This window comes from Balaenoptera ricei, chromosome 7 (assembly GCF_028023285.1).
Source record: "Balaenoptera ricei isolate mBalRic1 chromosome 7, mBalRic1.hap2, whole genome shotgun sequence".
In the NCBI taxonomy this organism is placed as follows: Eukaryota; Metazoa; Chordata; class Mammalia; order Artiodactyla; family Balaenopteridae; genus Balaenoptera; species Balaenoptera ricei.
The window spans coordinates 83,237,619-83,261,003 of NC_082645.1; the positions used below are offsets into that span (position 1 = coordinate 83,237,619).

General features: G+C 37.7%; 1 protein-coding gene across 5 annotated transcripts in view; it reads right to left on the reverse strand.

The window, feature by feature from the left end:
• ANKRD44 (ankyrin repeat domain 44) overlaps positions 1 to 23,385 on the reverse strand; it is a 329,006-nt gene that overhangs the window by 99,488 nt on the left and 206,133 nt on the right. For all 5 annotated transcript variants that reach the window (XM_059928405.1, XM_059928407.1, XM_059928406.1 and 2 more), the window contains exons 10-11: positions 19,124 to 19,202; positions 8,593 to 8,707 (exon numbers count right to left, since the gene is read on the reverse strand). In XM_059928405.1, the coding sequence (XP_059784388.1) occupies positions 8,593 to 8,707; positions 19,124 to 19,202 (194 nt within the window). The remainder of the gene's footprint in view (positions 1 to 8,592; positions 8,708 to 19,123; positions 19,203 to 23,385) is intronic.

Consider the following 23,385-nt stretch of genomic DNA (forward strand, 5'->3'; position numbering starts at 1 on the left):
TTATTATTGACCTATTATGTGCCAAGCACTTTGCTAAGAGTTAATAATGGCTGTATTACTGGAAATAAAATTTTGGATGAGAATTAAAACTAATGTTTACCTTCGGCAAGTGAAACTTCATCTTTCTAATAGCCTTTTATTTTATTTATTTTTTTTTTTAAATTTATTTATTTATTTATGGCTGTGTTGGGTCTTCGTTTCTGTGCGAGGGCTTTCTCTAGTTGCGGCAAGCGGGGGCCACTCTTCATCGCGGTGCGCGGGCCTCTCACTGTCGCGGCCCCTCCTGTTGCGGAGCACAGGCTCCAGACGCGCAGGCTCAGTAATTGTGGCTCACGGGCCCAGTTGCTCCACGGCATGTGGGATCTTCCCAGACCAGGGCTCGAACCCGTGTCCCCTGCATTAGCAGGAAGACTCTCAACCACTGCACCACCAGGGAAGCCCATAGCCTTTTATTTTGCACATTAACCCACACAAGGATACCAGTCACAGAATAGTTAATAGTTATCTTGCATATATTTCATAAATCTAGCATATTTTCCCTAACAGCATTATAGAAAGAATCCAGAACAGGACTTCTTAGACTGACCCCTGCCATAACACAGTCCCTGGAGCAACCCCCTGCGAGACAGGCAGCTTTCTGATGGCAGTGCTTTTTGCCCTTAGAATTAAACCTTCCTCCTCCTGCCCATCACCTCTCCTCAAACAAGGACCCAAAGTCAAAGTCGTGAGCTGAATTGTAGTTCAAAAGAAACAGCATCATCAGGAGGTTCCTGTGTACTTTGAAGCGTGTTAGTGATCACGTCTCATAATATCTCATTTTATTCAAATAATATACTTCAGATTTTGTAAATCCTCTACATAACACAAGGAGTATGAGACTATTTATATTTACACCTGCAGCATGAATCATCTAAGTTTCTTCCCTAGCACAAAGTGGCCCATTTCCAGATTCTGTGCTGAATGAAAAAATACATATGATTTGAATTTGTTAAGCTTGAGACATATGAATTTTATTTGCTATCTCAAAAGTTATTATGATGTGCATGAGTATGTGAAAGTATATACATGTTCACAGATAGTTCATGGTATTCAGTGTTCTGCAAAATTCGAGTCTGCTAGCAATTAACCACCTCTCTCTTTTCATGAAAACTTCTTTTTATTTGTTGGTGTTTTTGTTCAGTCTTCCCTCTGTTCGTTTTCCTTTCCCTATATGGAGATTTCCAACCCAGTGTATATAATAGCTGGCATCCATCAAGGGATGCAATTTGCCCGTCTTCCGGGTAGTGTCACGTGGAGGAGAACTGCTTGTAATTGCCTCTCTTGTCATTTACAAAAAAAAAAAATTCTGAAAAGCAATCGCATCAGTGACAACCTTGATGCTCATGAAAAGGAAGAGGGAATTGGGGGATGGGAGAGAAGCTTTTTATTCATGCTGCTATTTATATTGTTCCCTCCCTATGCCAATGAAACACACTAATTTTTTTTGATGTATAACATGTTTTAAAAGCTCTTTACTAAATGGAACTTGAAGCTAATAAGATTTTACCTAACCATTTTATTTGTTTGGGGGAGTTAAGGCAAAAATCTTTGATTTAATATTTCTGGACATTTGCAAGAAGAAAATGGATAGAATATTTTCTAGGATGGTTGTGAGTTCCTGTAAGAACATGCCTAAAACAAGGAGTGGATTTGTCAAGATTTCTTTGAGTCGTCCTCATTCTTTATATACATGTATACACAAATATTTAATATGTATAAAAATATAAATACTTTTAGTATTTTAAATATTTTAATATTTTCTATATACATACACATACTTACACACATACATACACACAATATTTATGATATAGTTTATATAGGTACATAAAATATACAACTTTATATTAAATAATACAAGCAAATGAATTAGAGAAAAGAGTATCAAACTCTATAATAAAACAATCAAGAAAAACATCAAGTATGAGATATTTTAACAGCTTCAGTATAATATATTTCATAAACTTCATTATTAACACTTCTAACCAACCTTACCATTTAACACCATTGTCTTTAGGTAATTTGTCACACTCTACATTAGTTAATAATTTCATTTTTTTCTGCTGCTACTTATAAACCTGAGAAGGTAAGGGAGGCAGAACTCTAAAAGGCCTAGCAAAAATTCTCTTTGATATATATTTTTCATTCCATAGTTAATAAAAAGTCACTACCTCAATGCAGGTTTTGAAACGTATTAATTTAGACTCAAGTACTATTGGCATTTGAACTTGAATACGATGCTCCGGTTCAAAGAGAAAAACTAAGTATCAGGCCAAGATGGGAAAGAAAGTCAAAGTAGAACTCAGAATCTCTGAATCACTTCAGAAATGATTCATGCATTTCAAAATAAAATTTCTCCTTTATTGTTATAAAATAAGACTGCTTATAAAGACAGGGTCTTAAAATCTTTAGCAGGAAACTTAGGATTTGGCTGTCTCGGTCAAATAAGAAGCATCACTCTGATTTCATCAGGTCTACATCAAGGAAGATCAAGAAATAAAGATGTCAGATAACACTAAACTTAACAATGCATAAATTACAGGAAAGGGAAGACCAATTCCAGTTAATTTGCTACATTTATTTGAGCAGTCATAAAATTAATGGAACATGTTTGTATTAGCTATTTCTAATTTAGCTGTTAGCTGGCATCTCCTCTACCCAGTTATCTCAGAATAAATGAGGTCAGAATAAATTGTAGAGAGCCATCAGAGGTGAGGAAAGGGTTTCTGCACCATTAGAATATCAGTTTTTTTAAGTTTTCCCCTTGGCATCGGGGGACATGGCTGTCCCTTTCCATATCCAGGCTTTTCTAGAGCCTTCCCTTAGGCCATATGGTAAAAAACACTGTGGTTAAAGTGATGGGGTCAGAACCTTTGGGTTTCAGTTCTAGCTTTGCCATGTGCTAGCTATTTGATCTTTGGCAAGTACATAATGGTTCCCTCACCTGGAAAATAAAGATAATAACAGTGTCAATCTTATAGAACAATTGTAAGGACTAATTGAGATAATGTGCATAAACTGCTGAATAGAACATCTGACCCACGGTTAAGCCTTCACCATACATGTTAGTGGTATTTTTGCCCTTGCAATTATTATTAGCTTAGTTGGATAACCAGCAGTCTGTGAGTTTTGAAGTGGTAATCAGATTGTACTTCCTTAAAATCAGGTGTGTGATTCCTTAAATCCCAAGAATGAAGTGTGATCAACTAGCATTTCTGTTCTCTCTCTATATTTCAAAATGCTTTACAATACGTATCTCTCAACTCTCCCAGGGAAGGTGGGATTGGTTTAGTTTTGCCCACCAAGTGGGCGAGACAAAAAATTTGATGATTTTCGATCATCAAATGATTTTATGATTCTTACTCAACTGATCAAACCAAACCCTAAAATAAACTTATTAATTTTATCTATGCCATTCCAAGTATTTATCACACACCCTTTAGTTACAGGCACTTGGGATAACTGACAACAATGAGGCCTGGTCCTTGCTGTTTATGACCTACAGACATGTTCAGTGGTTTCTTTTGTATCAAGTCCAAACACTCTAACGTGGCTTACAAGGCCCCTTCTGGATCTGACTGTTGCTTAATCTCTGTGACCTTCTGTCCATTCCTCCTGGAAGAGCCAGGCTCTGCCCAGCCCTAGGTTTTCACATGCAGGGCCCCCCTGAAACTCTTAACCATTCTCTCCTGCTTCTCACAGTGTTTCTCAAACTAGTCAGTGCATCTCTGGGGGTTGCTGGAAATATCTTTGGGCTTTTAAGAGGTCTCTGTGGCAATTTTTTAATTGTCTTTTCCTTTTGATGGTAATCTAAAACAGCTGGCATCAAAGCATATTTCAGCTCACCTGACGGACCACCATATCACCACACACCTCTGCCAAATTTCAGCGCCCACATTTGTACTTAGGATCACAGCTGTGCTGGGTAGTCCGACTTTAATTGGCAGGGGCTAATGAGAAAAGAAGGTGGACTTAATAGAAAATGAAATGTCTGAGTCTAGGGAGGGCCAATGATAATGTAGCACACTGAGCCTCCTGGATGCACGAAATTTGGCAGTAGTCTGAGTAAAGGTCTCTGCGCCGTGTGACGGGTCCACTGCCCACCACTTTAAGTCACTGCAAAACCTTCACTCCCATGGTGTGTACTGGATCCTAAAGACTCAGCACCTTAGCCACCAGGACCATAATCCCATGCAAAATGTGAAGTATCACATCATCCACTACAAAGAAGGGCAGCAAGCCTCCTGCCCAGGATCCAGACGGCCGAGGATAGAGTCCCATTTCCGCCCACTAGTTCTGTGACCTCAGGTAGGTAACTGAACCTCTCTGTGCCTCCTTTGCTTCACCTGTAAGATGGGCATAATCATAGCACTTACCCCATGCGGTTGTTGTGACAGTTAAATGTAACCTCTCAGAGTGGGGCGTAGCATAGGTAAGCACTCATGAGTGTTTGTTACTATTGTTGTCCCGTGCAGTTAATGTGAACATTGGTGGTTCCTGTTTGCATGTATTTTGTAATTTGTTTTTGATTTATTGCTATATTAGAGTCAAAAGCCTAAGGAGTTTCTATCTAGTCTTATATTTATACATATTCAAACATTATAATAAAAATAATCTAAGTCGATGCTTGGGATCTGAAAGACTTTCAATGACATAACTAATCACTACTTGTCCTACAGGTTAACATTCCTCTTCCTGGAAGCTTTGCTGGCCCTGCTATCTCCCAGATATGTTTTCCTGTATCCCAGTGGCACCTGGCGACTGTCCTGGCATCACACTTAGCATGTGTGATTGTCATTGCCTGTTTAATTCTTTCCCCCACCTCCGTAGGCTATAAATTCCTTGGCAGGGAGCTCCGTGACCCCAGAACCTGACACAGTGGGTGACACTTAACAAGTTATCAACAGATATTTAGCGAATATAAGAATGTCAGAACCAGTTACCTGTAAAACTACAATACTGCTAATTCTGCTGCAGTTGAGGCAGAAAAAGCAGTGAGAGCATAATTGGTAAGATGGAAGACAAATTAAAATCCTAGAGACAAGCACCCCAAACCTAACAAAGTTAAAGAAGAAAAAACCCAATGGCTCCGATACCACGTAAAGTTGCATAAGCACCGAGTCACACTGCAGAAACTTCTCTGACTTAAAGTTCAGAGAAGCAAAAAAGAATACAAAGAACATTCAAACAAGGCCTGAGAATAAGATGCAAATAAATTCATCAGAAAGTAATGACCATAAAACTTGTCATAAAGAGATCTTTAAAAATACATTGGCCATATTGTTTATGAATGAAAATGGGTTATTTTCATAAATGCTCTTTGTTCACTTATTTACAGAAGGAAAGGCCTGTTTTACTCCTCTTTAAGGAGCTATCCTACATAAATCTACAAGGAGCCCAGAGAACAGTGACTTTCTGGGGAGTCTTTAGCAAATTTAATCTTCTCCAACTCTCCTCCCCCGCACTTGGATATTTTTTCCTTAGATGACTTCCCTTTCCACACACTATACACACTCAGACACACACACACACACACACAAATTGCTGCTTTAATGAACCACTGTTACTGAAGGGAGCATGTCTTAACACCAGATAATGCTGTGACAGAAGAAAGCATACGTATGTGGCTCTTTGAGGCTGGGACAATGTTTCCCTTGTCATTGTCCCCAGGACACAGCATGGTCAATGGAAGGAAAGGCTACTTGAACAACAATGTCATTCCTAAGGCATTTTTGCCACAAAGTTTGTATTCACATAAATTGAAGGGAAAATAATTACGAGGAAATAGACTTTGTGTCTATTGAGTTAAATGTGTTTTTTTCAGAAATTTTACGTATTGGGCCCAGTTGATCTTTATTCCTCAAACGAGTTCAGATCTGAAAGAAAATCAGAAATTCGTGGTTCTTTGGCTAAAACTCCCCAAATAACCCAGAGTTGAAAGAAAAACATCACTGAAAATATTAACATATCACAGGTGAAGCTGGTTTGTGCCTACTATTTTATTTCTGCTTAACTGACACTGAGCATTTAAAATCTCTGGCTTTGGGTAGCCACGGCCTGCTTGGGAACTCTAGAATCTGGTGAAAGCCTCCTGAATCCTAGTACAAGGCTCTTTCTAGGAAACTGAGCTGCTTCTTTTTTTTCAAGTTTTTTTTTTTTTTTTAATGTGGACCATTTTTAAAGTCTTTACTGAATTTGTTACAACATTGCTTCTGTTTTATGTTTTGGGTTTGTGGCCAGGAGCCATGTGGGATCTTAGCTCCCCCACCAGGGATAGAACCCGCACTCCCTGCATTGGAAGGCAAAGTCTTAACCACTGGACCACCAGGGAGGTCCCGAACTGCTTCTTTTGATTTGCAACCTCCCAGTCAAAAAGGTCCTTTGGCTTGAAGCAGATTCCTTTCTCTTCTGAGACAACCCACTGTTGTTGCTATTTGTCAGCATGCCCCCTCCTCTGTCCACCCTCAGTCTTGTCCTTAGCCCGAGCCCTCATCTTTTCTTCTCTGGACATTTGCAAGAGGCTGCAAAGTGTTTCTAGCCTGGACCACCTCCAGTCTGTCTGGACTGCTATGAGAGCGATCTTTCTTACACACAAATGGGAGCATTAGACACAACCTACCCTACACCCACTTATAATTCTTTAACAGCTTCCGAATGCCTCAGAATGCAATCTAACTCCTTAGCAAGACATTCGAGGTCCTCTGAAATGTGGTTCTTCCTGCCTTTCCACCTCATCTCTTTCCACTTCCCCTAACATGTTAGATAACCCGGCCTTGGGAATCTGCTTTCAACATATTCACATGTTTGTGCCTTTGTAAATACTGTTCCCTCTTCCAGGAATGTCCTTCTTTGCTTCCCCTTCTTTTTTATCTCACACAATTCTGTCCACCTGGCAAACTCCTATCCATCGTTCTTCTTGCTGAAATGTCACCTCTTCTGCGGAACCCAGAGATAGTCAGTGTTGCCCTATCCAGACCTCCATCATAACACATCTCATGATGCTGCAGTCACATTTGCTCTTGATCTTATCTCCACCACTGGACTGGGAGCCCGGAGGGCCACTGGAACCCACCACACCCTCCCTGGATCATTTAAATTTTGGCTCATTCTCCACCAAGATTTTCAATTCTGTTGCACAACCCTTGACAAATAAATTAGAATTCCTAACGTAACACTGCCCTCATATTTTGCCTTTCCTAAAGATTCAGTTATTGTTACCCCCAGTCTCTGTAATAAGGCCAAACTATTTAAGCATTTGAGGCCCTCTTTAATTTGGTTCTCCTGCCTATTATGAAGTAATAAAACCATAGTTAGCATTTATTGATAGCTTACTATGTGCCAGGCACTGTTCAAAGAGCTTTTAACGTGGATTATCTTGTTGAATAACCTTAGCAGATGTATTTACATAACTCATACTCACACGGATCTTAACATATACCAGAGAGCTTTAATGGTGATTAAGTCCTTTAATCTTCATAACAAACCTATGGTAGGTACCATTATTACTCCCATTTTTCAAATGAGGAAATCAAAGCACAGACAGATTGAGCAACAGCCTCAAGGTCACACAGCTCACAAGTGAGGTAGCTTGGACTGGAGCCCAGCTAGTGCCCAAGAAAGCCTGGGTCCCCCGCACTGATATAACAATGCCTCTGGGCGGAGCGGAGCGTGGCACTGTCACAGGCCTGCCAGGCCAAGCTCCTCCCGGAGCTGGGTCTGTTCCTGCTTGCCTCCCTGCCTGGGATGTCTGCCACTCTCTGCTCTACTCACATAATTGTCATCCTTCAAAGACTACCTAAAACTCACCTTTTCCTTGAAAACTGTGGCCACCTTTGAGCTCTATCCTTCCTGTCTACACTCTATGGCATATACTGTCTACACCAAACATTTTGCCATTAAAGTCCTGTTTTCATTTTGAACTTTATTAAATACTATCTTGCATGGTTCGTTGTCTGAAGTGGGCCTCGGGCCTCCAACAAAATTATGAGCTCCTGGAAGGTACCAACCAGTTAACTTACTTCTGAAACTTCCCACAGCACCTAACATTGCAACAGACTCATATAGATGCGTTATATATTCTTGTTGAATTAAAGTACAAAATAAAGTCAGGTCCCCCCTTCCCAATGTAGCGGATTTACTCAATTGCACCGTATAAGCGTATGATTAATATGGGTCATTAATACATGCAAAACAGCACCCTGAATAAATTCTGAGTCTGCCCAATTATGCTTTATTTTTCCTGCTTAACTAACACTGCACATTGGAAAAAACAGAAGAATATTAAAAAGCAGAGTTAGGAATAAAGTTCAAGTCTCCTTAATTAAAACCACTGAAACAGGCCTCTTTCTGATACAGCTGAAAAATAAAACTGGTTCTTCCTCGCAACTGTCATTAAAAGTCACTTAATTTAGTTCAAATTTAATCTGTGTTTAGCATAATGGTGCAGATCTACCTTAACCTGGATAAATGGGAACTATCTACGGCATGGCAGAATCCCTTTGGCAGTATTCCCACATGTGGAAATTATTCCACCATATTTTTGCAGTAACCTACTTGGCTGTGTCAGCTCCACTGGTTATTAAGGTGTTAATCAAAAGTTCATGACCGTATCTTGCAGCCACATGGAGAGGAGTGTTGCCATCCTTATCCACACAGTCAATTTCACCTCCTGAAAGAGACATTTTAATACAGAATTACATAAGGATTCAGGTTGACTCAGATACTACATTTTATGCTAGTCACTCACGTTGACCAAATGTTGGTTTCGTTTCTACTCTGTGCATCTCTGCTCTTAAGGACAAGAATGCTTTTCAAGGGGACAAGTTACCATCTGAAGTAATAGTATTATTAAATCTGCATGGAGGGAAGTCTATTAGAAATGCTTTTAGCTAGAAACAATAAACGCTGGAAAGGGTGTGGTGAAAAGGGAACCCTCTCCTACACTGCTGGTGGGAATGTAAATTGATACAACCACTCTGGAAAATAGTACAGAGGTTCCTTAAAAAACTAAAAATAGAACTACCATATGACCCAGCAATCCCACTACTGGGCATATACCCTGAGAAAACCATAATTCAAAAAGAGACATGTACCACAATGTTCATTGCAGCACTATTTACAATAGCCAGAACATGGAACCAACCTAAATGTCCATCGACAGATGAATGGATAAAGAAGATGTGGCACATATATACAATGGAATATTATTCAGCCATAAAAAGAAACAAAATTGAGTTATTTGTAGTGAGGTGGATGGACCTAGAGTCTGTCATACAGAGTGAAGTAAGTCAGAAAGAGAAAAACAAATACCGTATGCTAACACATATATATGGAATCTAAAAAAAAAAAAAATGGTACTGATGAACCTAGTTGCAGGGCAGGAATAAAGAGGCAGACATAGAGAATGGACTTGATGACATGGGGTGGGAGGGCTAAGTGAGAGTAGCATCGACATATATACACTACTAAATGTAAAATCAATAGCTAGTGGGAAGCAGCCGCATAGCACAGGGAGATCAGCTTCGTGCTTTGTGACCACCTAGAGGGATGGGATAGGGAGGATGGGAGGGAGGCTCAAGAGGGAGGGGATATAGGGACATGCGTATGCATATGGCTGATTTGCTTTGTTGTGCAACAGAAACTAACACGGTATTGTGAAGCTACTATACTCCAATAAAGATCTATTTAAAAAAAAAACGATACATGCAACAACAACAACAACAAAAAGAAATGCTTTTAAAAAACCCTTCCACGTTGTCTTATTTAAGCTTCTAAAATCTTACAACTAGATTCCCTCTCTGAATAAATAATGTAATCAAATTCCACAAAATGTAACTCTGAAGACACATTCAATTTTAGTTTTACTTGCTTAATTAAAGACCTATGTAAATAAACCTTACGCTAAAGCATAAGAACCAGAAGGAATAGAGTGTTCAGGAAAAGATTTAATGTAGTTTGATTATCTAAATGATGATGAGTAAAATGAGTGAAAGCATGAACCATAAACTGAAAAATCTATATTTATTAAAACTATAACATTAACCATCACTTTAGTAACACAGTAAACATCTTATTTTATTTTGCCTTCTCTTTCCCCTAATTTTTATTTTACTACCTTTCTTTCTTTCCCTCCCCTTTTCATATATATATGAAAAGTTATATATAATATATAATATGAAAGATAGTCTATTCATTTATTTGAAGAACCATTTAGAAATAAGTCAGACGTCATGACATTTCACCCCTAAGAACAAAGACGGTCTCCCACATAACCATAATTTCATCATCATATCCAAGAAATATAATATTGATACCATAATTTTATATAATATAAGTGCATATTCCAATTTCTCCAATTGTTCCCCCAAATGTGCTTTATAACTGTTTTTTTTAAATCCAGGATCCAATCAAAGATTCTGATAGCATCTGGTTGTCATGTCTCTTTAGTTTCCTTTCATCTAAAACAATCCTCCTGCCTTTTATGTATGTATATATTTATCACTCATGTCATTGATATTTTTGGAGACCACGCGAGGAGTCATGTAGGATATACTGCATTCTGGAATTGTCTGATTATTTCCTCATTATTAGATGCAGGCTAAACATTTTGGCAAGAATACCCCAGAGTTGAATTGCACTTCCCATCACATCTCCACAGCACACACATAAGGCCAAGTTATTCCATTACTGGGTGATGCAAATTTTGATTACTTGCAATAGGTACAGAGTGTCAGTTTGGGAACATAAAAAAGTAAGTTCTGGAGATGGGTAGTGGTGATGGCTGCACAACAATGTGAATGTACTTACTAGTGCCACTTAGACATAGTTTAAATGGTAAATTTTATGTACCACAATAAAAAAAAAAGAGGCTTGATTATCAGTAAGAAAATATCAGTAAGCTGATATTTTAAAACTAAAATACATAATTTTAAGCTACTAATACTATAATGTTTAGTTTGTATATCTAAACTACACATACACATTTATATCTTCCAGAATAAGAAATACAAGAGATGATTGCCAGCACTCTCCACTGTACAAATGTCTTTTCGCCTTTTGTAATTAACAAGGAATTTGTGGGTGATACTTACAGACTGTGCAAATACTCTATTTCCCAACAAAGTTTCCCATAATGATTTTAGCATATACAGGGAGTACTTCGTTCAAAAGTTATCTGAATTCTTTATTCTGTGTGCTTATATTATCAACTTGATACACAGGTTCATTTGATTTTGTTTTCAAAATGTTTACCAGCTTTGATTTAATTTTATTTTATTAATATGTAACACACGTTTCAAAAGTCAAAAATTCTACACTTTTAAAAAGTCCCACTCTCATTTCTATCCCTTTCACTTCACCCTCAACCACATGCTATAGTAATTAATCATTTTCATTAGTTTTGGTTTATGCTGTGTTTCTCTTTGCAAAAACAAGCACATAGAATCTTTTATACCATGCTTCCCCCCCCCCCCCCCCCCACTTAACAACATACCCTGGAATTCACTCCTAGAGATCCCTTCTTGGAAACCTTCCTCATTTTTGTATAGCTTAATTATTTTTCATTGCATGGATGTATTAGTTAAGTACACCAGTCCGTTATGGATGAGCATTTAGGTGGTAAAAATCATTTTGCTAATATCAGGAATGCTGCAGTGAATAACCTCATTTTGAAAGTGTTTTGTATTTGTTGGGTCTATCTTCAGAATAAATTCCTAGAAAGGGGATTTCTAGGTTAAAGAAATGAGTATGTGGTTTTGTTAGATTTTGCCACGTTTCCCTCTTTAGGTGCTGTGCAATTTTGCACTCACACAAGCAACGTATGAGAGTGCCTTTTCTCCCCAGCCTTGTCAAGCTTTTGAATATATACCACGTAATGAGTGAGAACTGGTATCTCACTGTAGTCTTTTCATTTCTCTTGTTAAGGAAGTTGAGAATCTTTTACTATATTAAAGGGCCATTTGTTTATCTTTTTCTACGAACCATTTTTTCATGACTTTTGCCCATTTTTCTAAGAGTGTGTGTGTGTGTGTGTGTGAGAGAGAGATCTCTTATTCCTTAATTTTTAAAGGTTCTTAAAATATTGGGAGATTGCCCATTTATCAGTAATACATGTTGCAAATATTTTTGGCCTAGATTTTCATTTGTCTTTGGTGTTCTACCCTGAAAAAATTTTTTTTTCGTAATTTATGTCTTTTATTATTTAGATTTTGCATTGTAGTTAAAAAGGCTTTCCCCACATCCTAGCAATAAGGAAACTGACATATGTGAAAATATTTGCTACATGCATTAGTGATAATTGGGTAAGCTTCCAAGTAGTTTAAGAGTCCTTGAAAATCATGAAATAAGGAGAAATCAAGGAGAGGGAGGAACGGGGAGTGACTGCTAACTGGGATAAAGATTTTGGAGGGGTGTGATGAAAATGTTCTGGAATTAGATAACAGTGATGGTTGTAAAGCCTTGTGAAAATACTGAAATCCACTGAATCGTACACTTTAAAATGGTGACTTTTATAGTATATGAATTATATCCCAGTCAAAAAGGAAGGGCCTGAAGAAAGCAGGAAAAGGGGAGGGAGTAAAGGACAGGGAAGCACACCAAGGAGAAAAATCACATAGTGTGTACTCTTGCTTATGTAAGCCCACACGCACTTATGCTTTTAATAAAAGAAAGCACCTAGGGCCTTCCCTGGTGGCGCAGTGGTTGAGAAGCTGCCTGCCAATGCAGGGGACAAGGGTTCGAGCCCTGGTCTGGGAAGATCCCACATGCCGCGGAGCGACTAGGCCCGTGAGCCACAACTACTGAGCCTGCACGTCTGGAGCCTGTGCTCCACATCGAGAGGCCGCGATAGTGAGAGGCCCGCGCACTGCGATGAAGAGCGGCCCCCGCTTGCCACAACTAGAGAAAGCCCTCGCACAGAAACGAAGACCCAACACAGCCATAAATAAATAAATAAATAAAGAAATACTACATTCCTTTAAAGAAAGCACCTAGGATATTGGGGCACCGAAATTATTCTAAGGTTTTATTTCCTGACTATCCTGCTCACAAACAAATCTCTGCATCATTACGGAAAGCAGTAAGTTACTGAATTGTCAGCTCATGCTCTTAGATAGCAGGTATTTTACAATAGGTCAAATCTTAAGCTTTACTTTCATCATCAATTATATTGAACTAAATAAAGTAAGCTGATATTTTAAAACTAAAATACATAATTTTAAGATACTAATACTATAATGTTTAGTTTGTATATCTAAACTACACATACACATTTATATAGTCCAGAATAAGAAATACAAAATCCTGAGAAATGTAAATATTATATAAATGGCTTAGATCAATCTAAAAAGATATTAAGCATTTACTTTAAATAATATTTATTACTGAGAAAGTAATTTTCTCACTGTAGAAAATTTAGAAGATGCAGTAAAATACAAAGAAGAAAAGAGAAGTCATCTATCAATTCACTGATTATCCAAGATAATCAGTATTAATATTCTGGATATTTTGTTCCAGTTGTTTGTATGCGTGTATGCATTTGTGTGTGAAGACACTTCCCATGGTTGAGATCATAGGGTAGAAAGAGTTTTGTATCCCGATCTCCCCCTTAATATTACATCACAAACACTTCCCATGTCATTAATTAGTTTCATTAATGCAACTGTAAATGACTACATGATATCAGTATTTAGAGAATTCACTCAACAAGTCCCCAATTACTAGGCATTTAGGCTATACACAAATTTTGCCATTAGGAAAAACACAGGAATGAACATAATTATACATAATCTTTATCCACATTTCAGATGATCTCCTTCAGCAATATTTTTACAAGTAGAACTACTAGATCACAAGTAGGAATGTTTTTAAGGCTCTTGATGGACACTGGCAAATTGCTTTTGAGAAAGGCTGTGCCCATTTGCACACCCATCAGAGGTATACTTGGCACCAAAAGGAAGCCATTGAGAGCCTTTTCAGATCTGAGTAAAGAGCATTAACTTCCAGGCCAAGACACTATTTCTTATAATATGACCATTATAAAATCTTCACGATAATATCTGTATGGTCCTTCATTCTAATGAATCCTAACTATGACCACCAACTTCCTAAGATTTATTTCCAACAAATAATATATTTTCTAGCCAGGTGTACTGGTACAACAGAGTTAATGAACGAGAATCTCTCCTAAAAAGTGAAATAATTACAAATATGTGTGAGCTTTGTAGAAGAGGAAGATGTTAAAAAAAAAAAAAAAAAAAAACTCCAATTAGTACATATGTTTACACAGGATTTAAGATGCTGCACTCTGCAGCCAAGACTTTGGCATGTAGAGTTTAGCTGCTGCCAGTAAATTTGCACATTTGGAGTTTGCAACTTAATAGCTGTTTACAAAAAGGTAATGCCTTTTTAACTTTGTGACAGAGAAATATAAATGGCAACTTGAATACAAATGTTGATCTTTCCTCATATCTTTGTGTCTGTGGCACAGTAGTGATTTTTAAAATCAGTTGTTCAAATAAATGGACTACGATCATTTCTGTAAAAGTAATAATTATGTATCTTTATCTATACATTCTTAAATACATAGAAAAATCTGGAAGTTTCACCAAACTGTCAATAGAAATTCTTGGGATGGGGTTAGGGAGACACATTGATGGGGGTCATGGGGGAATCTCTTTAATAATTTTTTTTTTTTTAAGAATTTCATTCATTCATTCATTCATTCATTTATTTATTTATTTATTTATTTATTTATTTATTTATTTATTTATTTATTTATTTATTTATGGCTGTGTTTGGTCTTCGTTTCTGTGCGAGGGCTTTCTCTAGTTGTGGCAAGCGGGGGCCACTCTTCATCGCGGTACGAGGGCCTCTCACTATCGCGGCCTCTCTAGTTGCGGAGACCGGGCTCCAGACGCGCAGGCTCAGCAGTTGTGGCACACGGGCTTAGTTGCTCCGTGGCATGTGGGATCTTCCCAGACCAGGGCTCGAACCCGTGTCCCCTGCATTAGCAGGCAGATTCTCAACCACTGCGCCACCAGAGAAGCCCCAATAAGGTAATTTTATTCTACAGTGAGCATGTACTAATTTTATAATCAAGAAAAATTAAAATAAAATTAGTTATGGAAAACTTCTAGGGACTCAAGAAATAGTTCACAGTAATCTAAATGTAGAAGTATCCAATTTAGATCATTTTTATGCCTTGGGGACAGGCAGCCACCTGGTCTCCATGGATACCTCAGAGCAATCCAGGGTACATGTATCCATGTGAGAGCTGCCCACAGTGGTCAGCCTGAGAGGTCCACCCACGGAGCTGATCCGGGGAAATGTGGGAGACAGATCCCCAGACTTCAAAGAAGTCTTTGTCCTGGACAAACACTACATTGCTCATGTCCTTCCCAGCCAAGAGTCGGGGCTCCATGTTTACCAGCCTCAAATATGCCAAAAATTGGATAGGAAAAGAGAAGAGGGAAAAATACTGGAAAGGATGGAATAGAGGGTCTGAGCTGATAAAGTTTCTTGTTGTTACTGTCATTTCATAAGTCAATTTAAAACTGTAAAAATATGGGTAATTACCTTTAATTTTCATTTAAAATATACTTCTGGAAAACATCATAACTTAGTAGAAAAATAAAAGAGACTATTTGTTATTTGTTATTCAGAAATATGTTTTATATTAAAGTAGGACCTCTAGATGAATGAATTTCTATCTTATAGTCACTCCCCCAGTCTTTCCATTTTCATTTGCTTAGAATGCAAATTAAATATCTTTTAAAAAAATTTTATTGGAGTATAGTTGATTTACTATATTGTGTTAGTTTCAGGTGTACAGCAAAATGAATCAGTTCTACATATACATATACCCACTCTTTTTTAGATTCTTTTCTCATATAAGCCATTACAGAGTATTGAGTAGAGTTCCCTGTGCTATACAGCAGGTCTTTATTAGTTATCTTTTTTTTTAGCAAATTAAATATCTTTACTATTCATTTGAAGGTTGCAAGTTAAATGTTGGTTATCGACCACTGATTATTAGTGAGGAAAATAAATATCCATGAGTTCAGACATATGCAGAGCACGTCAGAAGGGATGATTTATGCAGCATTATCTAGGCATTCATCTGAAATTAGTTTTTCATTGCACAAACAGGAATAGTTATCTTATTAAGTTGCCTCAGAAAGTCTGTGAGCCCAAAGGTCAAAAACCTCACAATGAATCATCCTAACCTATCACTTCACTCTTCCTTTTCAAACTTTTATTTTTAAAGCTTCTGTGAAAAAAAACATCATTTTGAACTTTTGTAACCTGCTGGACAGCATCTGAGGCAGCTGCCTGTGCAAAAGGCCAGAACAAATGCCTTCTGATATCAGATTGTGTCTTCGTTTACTTCTTTCCCTCTCTGGCTCTGACAACACAGCTTCAGACAACAAACAACGTGATTGAACCGCAGAGGTAGTCTTTGCTTATTAACTTAAAGAAGAAAAGAGTCTTTTGGGTTTTTTCTTCAACGATCACCTTACCAAAGCTGAATGCTTCTGGGAAAAAAAAGTTATTATAAAGAATTAATAACCCTGACTAGAGAGCAGTCAGAGAAGCAGAGAAATGCTGCACAAAGTCCAAACATCAGAGCCATTTAACAAAACAAATAAATAAACATCAAGAATGTTCCTCAGCAGGTCTTAAGAGCCAAGTGATGTCCCCATGGGGGACGGGCATTCCAGGTCCTGTCGTGTGGTTACCCACTCTGGAGGACAGACACCAGGCCCTGGGGGTGTGAGCCTCCAGGCTTTTCCCAGAAAGAAACCAACAAACAGGAGGAAAGAAAAGAGCTTCCTGTTCTTGTCCCTAAGGGCATTTTTTAAAGAAAGTCGAATGGAAGAACTCGCAGTTCTCACATCTGCAATGAATGCAAAGAACTGTCGGCTGAGAGAAGAGAATGCCAAATCATCCTTTTACAGGGATAAATAACTCTCTGCCAAATGCAAGCTACTCATAGAGTAAATAGAATTCAAGCTAAAAAACATTTTAACCTGTCATTGTTCATACAGAGAAGAGTAGTTGAGAGTTCAGTCTCCAGTGTTAGACTTCCTGGGTTCTAATCTCTGTTCCTCATCATACGTGCCATGTATCCCAGCATAAGTGACAACCTCTCTGCCTCAGTTTCCCTATCTTTGAAATGGAGATAATAATAGCACCTCTTTCTCATGGGGTGGTTGGAAGGATTTATGTGGCGTGCTTAGCCAAGTGCCTGGCACAACATGAAGAACACTCAACCAATGTTAGCTTTATCATTATATATAAGTTATGTATTACAGCCGCTATATCCTCAGCATTATAGGACCCAGGATCCCACTCAACCTGCAAGCAAGATGCCAGGCCAGCCAAGAATGAGATAGGCTCTGAGACAAGCTCCTTGATCACAGAGGACAAGACATAAGGTCTCTTTCAGGGGTCGTCCCAACTCAAAAGTCTAGCAAGAATGTCCAGAGAGGGCATGGAAGTCTTCAAGTCCACAGGGATGGTTTTTAGAGAGGTCAAAGCAGCCAGCAGCACCCCCAAGACTGTTGTAAGCACACTAGCATGACACAGGTCTGGCCCGCAGGGATGGACCAGTAGGAAGGCAGTGCTTACAAGGTGAAAAACTGCTCTTTCTCTGATCTGATCACTAGTGCTTGAAATTGCTCTAACAGGGAACAATGCTTTTTAATGCCACAGAGCTAAGGCCTGGTGATTATGTTCACATTACATTTTTTAAAATGGATACCAAATAGCTCCCTAGTTTTGTTTATTTTTAAGGCAGTGGACACTGTTTCTGAAAAACAGTTGAGAAATACAGTGGGATGAGGAAAGCGTGCAGAGGAGAGATGCTAGGGTCCCTCCCCACCTCCCCTTGTTTACTTCAAGCAAAACAAAACAATTAAAGTGGCCTTTCAATAAAGTGAATGACAAAGGCATATCACATATTTCAAACTAGAATTAATGGGTGTTGTGCAGTTCATTTTCATTTACCTGCATTTGCTCACTGGAAATTTGTTGGGATTTCTTTTCTTCTGTAGTTTCACTGAAATGCTTATAAATTTCCTGTGCTTTGCTGCAGATAATTTGCTTCCTCAGCATAATTTCCCTGGCTGGTCTTCCATCCAAATGTCAAATGACTTTTTAGTTTTATGACTTCAGTGCCTAAGACATAACTTAGTACCACTAACAATTCAAGTGTATGTCATCCAGTATTCTTACAGATGAGAAAAAGATAGGTCTAAAAAAATTGACTAATGCCAGAATTTTGAGAACTAGAAATGTGGGTCAACTAAAGATAGTTTAGGAACTGCTGGATTCACCTGGAATGTCAGCATAAAATCTGAACTAAACCTGTTTTTTTTAAATTGTCTTTAAGATTTGCTAAAATAATAGAAGTTGTGTTGTCAAAGTCAATCCACTCACAGATTCTGGCCATGACCCTCTAATAGTAACGTGAGCCATGTTGCGAAGTGACACTCCCTAGTACTTTGGTTGCAGAGACAACCCAATGGTTCAAACACACCTTTATTGTAAGCCTGGGAAATTACTAGATTATGTGATTTTCCAAGGTCTCTATCAAGCCTGTGATTTTATGATCCTCTGTATCATGTACATACCTGCTTTTCCTCTGAGTCACTCATTTTTCTTACCTTTGCCCAAGTAGCTTAACAAGTTTTAACTTATGGAACTATGGCGAATTCAAAAATTTAAAAATAATTCAGATTTGCTGCTAGAAAATGCCTGATACTTATTTTTATTAGTTTCAGAGTGAAAAATGCAGGATCTTGAGCCTATATAAGTAGATCATTTCCAGTTTCAAAACTCACATGTTCTTTGACTGACTGGGAGTTGACTGTGAAACTTAGTGGCTCTATGTCCTCACTCTTAGGCTGAATTGGTGATGACATGTCTAAGAGCTTTTAGCAAAGTTCATCAAAGGACAGTATAAATCCAAGCTTAATAAACTCTAAAACAGAGCATCATATTTCACATTCAAATGACTGACAACCAAACTCAGTCACACCAGGAAACTGTTCCAGTAATGACACAGGAGAAGAATCTCACATACCATTCTGAATGAGGGTTTGTGACCGTGTGAACCTTCCGTGGACAGCTGTCATGTGCAGAGGACTTTTACCATCTTTACTCTAAAAAATGAGAGAGAGAGAAACAATGGGCCAGTGACATCAATCTGAAACATTCCTATGGACATTGCCAGCAATGCTCAATAAAGTGTATGTGATATCGCAAGTTATTGCCTAACTTCACATTTTTTTTCACATTTTTTTATTGAAGTATTTACACGTGATATCACAAGTTATTGCCTAACTTCACATTTTTTTATTGAAGTATTTACAACGTTGTGTTAGTTTCAGGTTTTCAGCAAAGTGATTCAATTATACATATATATATTCTTTTTCAGATTCATTTCCATTATAGGTTATTGCAAGATATTGAATATAGTTCCCTGTGCTATACAGTAGGTCCTTGTTATTTATCTATAACATCACATTTTAAAGAAGGTTCGAGATGTGGAAATTATTCTAGAGAAGAAATGCAAAATTTTTAGTTACACGGACAATTTTTAAACTACCCTGGTTTAAACTGAGGAAATCATCCAAAACATTTTTTCATCTCCTGTGATCTACTGGTGAAGGTTTCCTTCAAGGAGTTTTATTTTTCAACTTTTTAAAAAAATTGAAGTATAGTTAATTTACAGTGTTGTGTTAGTTTCTAGTGTATAGCAAAGTGACTCAGTTATACATATACAGTATATATTATTTTTCATATTCTTTTCCATTATACAGTAAAATGGATAGTATATGTATAGTTTATTACAGTGTTTTTTTCACCTTTTGTCTATAGTACATGAAAAAAAGACAAATGATGTATCAACTTGTTTGGCCCTGTTTGACCTGAAGATGACTAAACTGCTATAAATCACTGCAACTCTCAAAATTGACCTGAAATCCTCCACCATTCTCTACATTCTAATTCCACAGAGAAACACCACTTTCAATTATTCCAAAAGAGAAACATTTGCTTCACTTAACTCATTAGAAATCATAGGATTAAGATATACAAATTGCCATGTTAATGATTATCTGGAAATATGCACTGAATTTATACATCTCTTGATTATTCAAGATATAAATGATGGCATTCTCTCTCACAGATTAAGCCAAAAGATGAAAAATGTACAGAATCCATACATTAGTCATCATTACACCAAATACCAAAGTCCTACATATTTGATTAAGAAATAATCATTTACAGAATTTCTTCTAAAAATAGTGATACCCAAACAAAAATATTACTGTTATTTTAGACCCAAAGTATCCCCAACTGAGAGAATATATTATGTATTATTTCATTCAGACATTATTAAAAAAGAAAAGAAAAGAAAGACCCAAAGTATCCTCAACTGAGAGAATATATTATGTATTCTTTCATTCAGATATTATTTAAAAAAGAAAAGAAAATAAAGAAATTTATATAACTATTCTTTTTCTAAGTCTCAGAAGAAACGTTTTCCTAAGCCTGAGGTTAAAATATGAGATTTCAAAAACACAAGTTCATTTTTGTGATGAAATTCAAATACATGTGCTTTAAAATGATTCTTTCAAAAACTCTACAATGGAAAACAAATAATCACTTAAATATTTCTCAGAGTGAACCACAGACTACCTGCATCTGAATCACCCAGGATTCTTGTTAGAAATGTGAATTCTGTGCCTTAACCCAGACCTAAACTGACCCAGAATTGATTTCATTTCTAACTTCCACAGCACAGTAAAGTTTAGGAGCCACCGGAATAGCTTATAAAACCACAAGGTTTAACAGAAGAATATTTATTATATCCTATAAGTCTATTCCTTAGACTTAAGAAAGGAACTATGCACAATCTGTGCCAAGGAAAGAGTTAGTCAGAGTGGTAACTGCATGTTGAGTGAAGTAAATAATCATTATAGTGAAAGGTTCTCAGGTTGATGGGGAAAAAAATAGAAAAAATAGGATTTTTTTTCTCCATCTTAATCTTGTATGATTATAACCTGAATTAGAAAAGATTGAGAAGGAAAGGAAGATGGAAGTAAGCTTGAAGCTTTACTGAAATTATATCTTTAGGGAAAAGGAGCATTAGTCAAGAAAATGAGGATATGATGCCATCACCAATCATAAGACATATGATGGAGAAGAGCTCCTAAAAGCTTTCTGATTCCAGAGCCTGGGTCTTAGCTGGGATAAATGCAGACAATTCAAAAGACTAAAAAGTCTGGGAACCACTTAGGAATAAGGAGTTAAGACACACTCCCTCCAACAAAAAAGTGATGACAGTCCAAGGCTCTTAAGGAGAGAGAAAACAGAAATTGCAGAGCTGACATTCATTTGTCCCTAGATGGTGCTATTTCTTTAAATTTTGCTCCAGTATTTTCTCTTAAATTTAAGATGAAAACATAACTTATTAGCATTTAGTTAAATATATATAAAGCCTTAAATATTTCAGTGTTTAGATAATATCTTTATAAATATTTAACCAAGCGCTTTTCCATGCCTAGAAAAGAACTTAAAGGCTAGGAGTAACCACCAACCTGGTGGTCACTAACTAAATTGCAGCCAGAGAGCCAAAGCAGAAGTCACCAGTTTCTACAGTATATAGTTTACAAAGCTGGTCCCATTTCAAGGACAGCAAACACCATACCCTTTTCCTCCCTTGGAGTGCTTGTGCTTTTTGGTAAAGGGACAAACAGAGATGACCAAAGTTAGGTTAAATGAAAAGGATGGCATATGGTCAATGGGGATGCTTGCTTCAGATCTACCCTTGCAGATCTTTGCCTGAGTTCACATACCACTGAAGACAGACCTTATCTGACATTTTTTTCTCACTGGGATACGGGTGGCAGGAGGTTGGGAATTGGGGACAGGAAGCATTAAGGGTACCATAGCAGTCATTTTTGGGCAGCTTTGTTTATATGGTATAGGTGTAAAGGGAACTCATTTCAAAAATCCATTGAAAACCAATGAAGGTCAAAAGACTAGTACTTTGTATTTAGCCTTTACAAGTTAGAACTCAGAATATTCAGGTTGAGACTGAGGATCCTACTGAGTTTCATTATCTGCCTGAGAAATTTTTCACATGGGGGTGGGGTCGGGTGGCGGGGAACTTGCCATTGCTGCTGCTGGCCCTAGAACTTCAGATACCAAACATTCCCTGAATGCTCAAAGAAGAAATGATCAATTATCCCACTTATTCAAAGCTTTGCTTTTAGAAAAACTTCATTTCTAGTCTCCTTCCAATTTCTAGGTGCATTTTCCCAGAGCAGATTTAGGGCTTGGAAAATTTTGTTACCTTGAGAACTTGCTTAATAGCTCTCCTATTGACTTATGGTTCAGCCATAAGTCATGAAAGAAAACCAATGAGGACTAAGACTATTTTATGACAAATATTAGTATTCTTTCAGGGAAAAATTCACCATCATCCAAGGAAGATTAATCCTTGAATTAATGAAGCGTTTCCATTCTCAGAAATCCATTCATTCTTTTCTTCCACTTCTAAAGCCTTCTTTCCTCCTCCTCCCATAAACCTTCTCTAAACTTAAATACATAGTTACTCCCCAGGAAGCTGAAGGCACTGTGTTCTCTGTGGCACAGTGCCCCGTGGCGCCACAAAGCTCAGGGGCCCTGGTGGAGGGCAATAAAGTCTCTATAAAATAAATATAGTCAGAAACCCCAAAGGGCTTCCTAATTCAATGGAAGAGCAATCTAATACCCTGGTGTGCAAAAAGCCATATACAGTCTAATTTTTTTAATGCTTCTAAAGGCCGGAGATGGTACGTGGTTAGCTCAGACATTCACCCCCCTCCTTTCCTCACTTCCTCTCCTAAGATCCAAGGGCCATGTCGCTATTACTGCTTACTCTTGCCTATTCCAGTTTCATCCGCAACCTCTGCAATGCAATTATAGAATATAACTTGGTCCTCGTACATAAAAAGAAGGGAGCTGGTCCACTTCAGTAAATGTGTGATGGGCTTCAGTTCCAGTCTCTTAGGGTTAAGTGATCTAAGGGCCCGTGCACAGAAAAGAATTGAGACCATAGGCAGGTGGAATGTTAGGCAGGTAATGGTAATTTCTGAATCTATCTTTCTAAGTCATATCCAGCATGGCCACGTGTTTACTGTCTTTCTTTAATGCTTAGTCTGAGTGCTTCCAAAAAGAGCCTTGAGATGCTACAAAAATTACAATGTGGTCTCTAATGGAGAAGGGAAATTATTTCATATTTCCTCGTGCTCTTCCTATTTGCAAAAAAAAAAGTAAACTTTCAACAGATTATTG